The 6,990-nt window shown below is 36.9% G+C and overlaps 1 protein-coding gene across 1 annotated transcript in view; it reads right to left on the bottom strand.

The window, feature by feature from the left end:
- Nucleotides 1-2,900: 2,900 nt before the first annotated feature.
- Nucleotides 2,901-6,990, bottom strand: part of SPIC (Spi-C transcription factor) — a 10,123-nt gene continuing 6,033 nt past the window's right edge. The window contains exon 3 of the mRNA XM_037732498.1: nt 2,901-3,442. Within this exon, the coding sequence (XP_037588426.1) occupies nt 2,937-3,442 (506 nt within the window). The 3' untranslated portion in view covers nt 2,901-2,936. The remainder of the gene's footprint in view (nt 3,443-6,990) is intronic.

Here is a 6,990-nt window from a genome sequence, read left to right as displayed (position 1 = left end):
AAGCTGAGGCAATTATGAGCAAAAAGAACAAAGCTAGAGGTATTTGCTTCAGAGCTCTCTGAAGTTGACAAAGCTCAAAGTATCACACTACCTGATTTTAAACTGTACTACAAAGCTATACTAAGAGAAACAGCATGGAATTGACAAGAAAAAGATATATCAACAAATGGAATAGAATAGAGCCCAGAGATGAATCTAACTGATTTTCAACAAATATGCCAAGAAGACAGTTTTATTCAATAAATGGTATAGGGAAAACTGAATTTCTGCAAATAGGAAAATAAAATTGTATCCTTATTTCAACACCATATACCAAATTCAACTCAAGACGGATTAAAAACTTAAACATTCCTATATTAGTTTGCTCAGGAATATTGTGAAAGAAGAAGGAAAGAAAGAAAGAAAGAAAAAAGAAAGAAAGGACTGACTTAAACATAAAACCAAGAACCCTAAAACTGCTTGAAGAAAATATAGGGGATCAAAAAAAAAAATGAAAATGCTTAGGAACTGCTGTGTAATTAAGAAAGAAAGAAAGAAAATGCCTAAGAACTGATGTGTAATTAGAAAAAAAAAAGAATTGGATGTGAACTAAAAAACAATAAAAATAACATGAATAATAATAAAGAAAATGCTTAGGAACTGATGTGTAATTTAAAAAAAGAAAGAAAATGCTTAGGCACTGATGTGTAATGAAAAAAGAAGAAGAGAAAATATGTAGGATCAGATGATGACAGTCAGAGAGAAGAAAGAAAAAAAGAAAGAAAAAGAAAGAAAGAAAGAAAGAGAAAAGAAAAGAAAAGAGAAAGAAAGAGAAAGAAAGAAAAGGGGAAACATACAAGACATTGGTCTGGGTAATGATTTTTTGGATTTAATCCCAAAAACATGGACAACAAAATTAAATATAGGCAAATGGTATTACATCAAACTAAAAACTTCTGCACAGTTCATGATGTGTATCTAAAACAAACAAACTAAAAAGCTTCTGCACAGCAAAGGAAATAATCACCAGAGTAAAGAGACAACTTATGGAATGGGAGAAAATATTTGCAAGCCAGATATCTGATAAGGGGTTAATATCCAACATACATAAGAAGCTCAAAGAGCTCAAGAGCAACAAAACAAAACAAAAAAGCAATTAAGGCCTGCTTTCTGCTGAACAAGTCTTTCTTATCCCTCCCTAATAAGAAGGAAGAAAAAGGGCAATTAGAAAGTGGGTAACTCCTCGTTAGTATAGTGGTAAAATTTTAACATTAAAAAAGTTTTGGGGCTAGTTCGGTGGCTCACATCTGTCATCCCAGCACTTTTGAAGGCCAAGGTGGGCTGATCACCTGAGCTCAGGAGTTAGAGACCAGCCTGGGAAACATGGCAAACACTGTCTCTCAAAAAAAAAAAAAAAAAAAAAAAAAAAAAAATGTCCTTTGCAGGGACATGGGTGAAGCTGGAAACCATCATCCTCAGCAAACTAACACAAGAACAGAAAACCAAACACCACATGTTCTCATTCATAAGTGGGAGATGAACAATGAGAACACGTGGACACAGAGATGGGAACATCACATACCAGGGCCTGTGCAGGGTAGGGGAGGGACATAGAGGAAAGGGGAGGGAGAGCATTAGGACAAATATCTAATGCATTCAGGGCTTAAGCCCTAGATGACAGGTTGGTGCAGCAAACCACCATGGCACATGTATGCCTATGTAACAAACCCGCACCTTCCACACATGTATCTCAGAACTTAAAGTAAAATAAAAATTAAAATTAAANAAAAAAAAAAAAAAAAAAAAAAAGCTTTGAGTTGTAAAAATGGGTCAGATCAAAAGAAAAGAAAAAAAAAATGCATAAGGAACCAGAATAGACATTTCCAGTGATGTTTTTAAAGCCATAAACCCATTTTGGCGCAAAGACTTTATCATATGCAGTCATTTTTTTGTAAATTATTTCTTGTAAAGCCGTCATATACAAAAGAGTGATTTTCTTCACCTGAATATATGACAAAAAAAAAACAAACGCTGAAATCAATATATAAATCCAATAATCTGTACTGCCACTGTTAATCTAAAAGACATGGTTGCATAAAGAATAGCAAGAATTTAGACCAGCTTATTGACTTGGGAAAAGAAAAATAAGAAGAGCTTCAGAAGTAGGCTTTGCCTCTTAAAAAAATTAAAAACATTATCCTGAGAGTGACAGTGTGTTTAAAAAAAAAAAAAAAAAAGGATAAAAAAAATTAAAAACATAAGTCACTGTGTTGTGCTTGGGAGTTAGCAGCCAAAACAAACAAACTCAAAAGAAGTGGCCATCTGTGAAAGAAAAAGAAAAAATATAAAGACTTCGCATCCATTTAAGTATGCCGAAAAAGAAAACAATTTTTTAAAATAAAATAAAGTGGGTATAGTTGGGAGCTTAGCAATGGACATACAGAGTGGAGTAAGACACCAGAGGCTCCAAAAGGTGGGGGGATGGAGGCGGGGTAAGGAATGAAATCCTACCTATTGAGTACAATGTTCACTATCCTGGTGATGAGTATGCTATGCAATATACTTCACTGCTATGTAATATATCAAAGCAACAAAACTGCACTGTACTCCTAAATCTATAAAAATAAAAAATTATCTTGGCTGAGACCGCTTTAAAAAATAAAAAAATAAAAATTTAAAAAAGAGAGAGATGTTACTGGATGGCAAGTCACTAATAAAAAAAAGTAACCAGCCACTGACCTGGGTTAAAATAAAAAAGAAAAACTTAAGATGGATTAAAGAAATTAAAGTTAAATTTTAAAAAAAGAAAGATCTGCAGGAACTGGGTATGAAAAAAATAAAAAAAAATAAAAGAAAAAACTTGTAGGGATTTGCATTAGCATGGGTATAAAAAATTAAAAAAAAAAAAACAAAACGGGATTTCTGATGCCAGCAAACCATGAAATATGAGAGTATATTTAGCAATCATAGTGATTTAGCTCATGGTAATTGGCATATGTATAATTATAATTTGCATTCCAGTTATTTAAACTGAGATATTCTTGATCAGGTTGAACACATGGTGAGTAGAAGATCTCTTTCCCCAAGAAATAAGATGGAGAGAGTCTTTGGAGAACGGCCTCACTGAACTGGTAAGTCAACTTCCTCCGGATTTTGGTAATTTCCCCACTTCTTCCATAATTTCTCAGTGCCCTGGCCATTTTCTGGTAAGTCATGGTCTTCCGGTTGCCTTTTCTTTTTCCCCAAAGCTCGGCAAGTTTTTCTTTGTTTTTTGATACAAATTGAAAAATGCCTTTGGTTTTATCAACCCACTGAATACAAGATGCCATCTCGGGATTACATAGGGATTCGTGAAGGTATTCAAACAGTCGGAGCTTCTTCCTGCCTAAAAGGAAGGGAAGCAAGGTCAAACTCCACCGTGGATGTACACCGAGAACAGCTTCAGGAGGGATTTGCTGAGTAACTACCGAGCAGCATTGAGACTGGTTTTTCTCCTACTCACTGCCCTTACGAATGCATGATGGCATCATTTTATGGGACTCCAAGGTCAAAGATCTATTTGGTCTATTGAAGTTTCAACGGGATCTTTCTTTGTTGGAGGAGTTAAGAATGTTGTCCAGCCGGGCGAGGTGGCTCACGCCTGTAATCCCAGCACTTTGGGAGGCCGAGGTGGGTAGATCACTCGAGGTCAGGATTTCACCAGTCTGACTTGGTGAAGCCCCGTCTCTACTAAAAATACAAAAATTAGCCAGGCGTGGTGGCATGCGCCTGTCGTCCCAGCTACTCGGTACTCGGGAGACTGAGGCAGGAGAATCGCTTCAACCCGGGAGAATTGTTTGAGGTGGAGGTTGCAGTGAGCCGAGATCGCACCACTGCACTCTAGCCTGGGAAACAGAGGGGGACTCTGACTTAAAAAACTTTCTACAGAAAGAGAACACTGAGCAAAATGGACCATAAAGTTTAGCAGTTTTGACAGGAAGCCTCAAAAAGCCATTTCCAGAAAGCAAGCCATTTGAAGGGGCTTTATTCAAATGAATTAAGGGATGTAAATGCACTTTGTAAAATGCAAAATAGAATGCAAATATATTAGGGAAATTAATACCAAAGACCTAAGTAAAAATGCTAACTGTGTCTGCACAGTTACTTGAGAAATAAAAAAGAAGAAAAACTCAAATGGAAATGCCACAATCCCACTTTTATATCACTTTACTATTATTTATTTAACAATGAAATGGCCACTGTGATAGTTCTCATTGTTGTGAAATAAAACAGTACCACTAGAATTTTTATCTTTTTATGAACACAGCCATTTGTATTTCAAAATAACTAGGCAGGAAATTTTGAGAGAATCTGTGTGGTGTTTGCTCAGTTGATAGGATTTCTTTTGCCTAACAACAGCTCATGAGAACAAAAGTGACAGCCCATTTTGTGACTTGTGAGTTAGCCTGTAAATACTGTGCTCTGCCAGATCTGTCAGTAGCTACAAAATTTGCAGCCAAATTCCATTTTCCCTTGAGGAGGTACAATAGTGGATTCCCAAACTGCTTTAAATAGTCTCTGGGGAATAATACTCTTGAATGACGCATTTATCAGTCATCCAAAGACCTCAAAAATTTTTATAAAGATTATCTTTTGTATTATATTATCTTGAATTTATGAATTGAGAAATAAAAGGGACTTACCAAAATGCACATCATGAATTAAAGTCACAGCTTAAACAAAACTCTTCTGCCTCTCTGATTTTACAGACTTATGGGCAAATAAAAAGAAAAAAAAAATAAAAAAAACAAAACTCTTCTGCCTCTCATTCAGTGATCAAGTCGGTCTTAATGAATCATCTTTTAAAGTTTTCCATATTATTTTAATGTTTAAATTTTTATTCTTTAAAAGTAAGGTATTATATACTCATGGTGAAAGACGAAACCAAAGTACAAACTGAAAGTAAAAGTTTCCGTGTACTTTACATATTTCTGGAACAGGTTTTCTCTTAATTTTTACATGCACAAATACATGCATATCCTTTGAAATTACAAACAGGATTATACTCTTGTACTTTTTTCGGTATATAATATATCTTAAGTAAATTCTGGGCACAGTGGCTCACGCCTATAATCCCAGCACTTTGGCAGGCCAGGGTGGGCAGGTCACTTGAGGTCAGGAGACCAGCCTGGCCAATGTGGTGAAACTGTCTCTGCAAAAAATTAGCCAGGCATGGTGGTGAGTGCCTGTAATCCCAGCTACTTGGGAGGCTGAGGTGGAGGGATTGCTTGAGCCCAGGAGTTGGAAGCTGTAGTGAGCCGAGATCAAGCCACTGCACTCCGGCCTGGGCTACAGAGTGAGATTCCAAATAAAAAAAATTATTAATAAATAAATAAATAAAATATATAGCCGAGGGAGTCTCTCTGAACCTATTCTGGTTCAGGGAGCCTACCTGATTCACTTAAAAAACAAAAATTATAGGCCAGGCACAGTGGCTCACGCCTGTAATCCCAGCACTTTGGGAGGCTGAGGCAGGCGAATCACTTGAGGCCAGGAGTTCGAGATCAGCCTGGCCAACATGGTAAAACCCTGTCTTTACCAAAAAGCATAAAAAATTAGTTGAGTGTGGTGGTGGCGCCTGTATTCCCAGTTACCCTGGAGGCTGAGGCAGGAGAATTTCTTGAACCCAGGAGGTGAAGATTGCAGTGAGCCAAGATCATGCCACTGCACTCCAGCCTGGGCGAAAGAGTGAGACTTGGTCTCAAATAATAATAATAATAATAATAATAATAATAATATAGGGGCTGGGCACCCTGGCTCACACGTGTAATCCTAACACTTTGGGAGGCCCAGGTGGGTGGATCACCTGAGGTCAGAAGTTTGGGATCAGCCTGGCCAACATAGTGAAACCTTGTCTCTACTAAAAATGCAAAAATTAACCAGGTGTGGTGGGTGGTGAAACTTGCAGTACCAGCTACTCAGGAGGCTGAGGCCAGACAATCACTTGAACCTGGGAGTTGCAGGTTGCCAAGATCACACCACTGCACTCTAGCCTGGGTGACAGAGTAAGACTCTGTCTCAAAAAAACTTAAAAATAAACAAATAAATATATAAATGAAAATACATAAGATATATTGATGAGGGAATGTCTCTGAACCTATTTTAGTTCAGAGGGCTGCCTGATTCACATTTTTAAAAATTATATGGCTGGGTGTGGTGGCTCATGTCTGTAATCCCAGCACTTTGGGAGGCCTAGAAGATCACACCACTGCATTTCAGCCTGGGCGACAAGAATGAAACTCCATCTCAAAAAAAAAAAAAAAAACATTATAGGTGGCAAGCAGTTTCATAAGATGACAGTGGAGCTGAAAAATTCCTATCACCTAGTTCTACTATATATACTTTTTATCATTATTTTGGACTGTACTTCTTCTACTTAATTTTCTTTTAAAGTTTACTACAAAGCAATCAACAAATAGCAAAAAAAAAAACTAAAAAATAAAAAGTTAACTGTGCAACAGCCTGAGGCAGCCTCTTCAGCAGGTATTCCAGAAGGCGCTGTTATCACAGGAGACGACAGCTCCACGTGTTATTGTCCCTGAAGACCTTCCAGTGGGACAAGATGTGGAGGTGGAAGACAGTGATAGTGATGATCCTGACGCTGTCACTCCTGGGCTAATGTGTGTTTGTGTCTCTGTTTTTAACAATATAAGTTTAAAAAGTAAAAATAAAAATAATTAAAAATAGAAGACTGGGTGTGGTGGCTCACACCTATAATCCCATCACTTTGGATGGCTTGAATCCAGGAGTTTCCTACCCAGCCTGGGCGACAGAAGGAGACTCTATCTCTAAATAAATAAATAAATAAATAAATAAATAAATAAATAAATAAATGGAAGTCTCACCCAAGATGAATGACTTGGAGCAGTTCAATAAGTCAGAGTTAAATTACTTTCAATTGTGATAAGAGAATATTTTGCAAATACAATTCCAAACTCAGATATAAAATCCCTTTAAAGCTGCTAAGAACAT

Source organism: Cebus imitator, unplaced genomic scaffold, assembly GCF_001604975.1.
Source record: "Cebus imitator isolate Cc_AM_T3 unplaced genomic scaffold, Cebus_imitator-1.0 Scaffold18, whole genome shotgun sequence".
Classification (NCBI taxonomy): Eukaryota; Metazoa; Chordata; class Mammalia; order Primates; family Cebidae; genus Cebus; species Cebus imitator.
The sequence above is the reverse complement of the archived record's forward strand: the minus strand, read 5'-3'. Positions and strand labels throughout refer to the sequence as shown.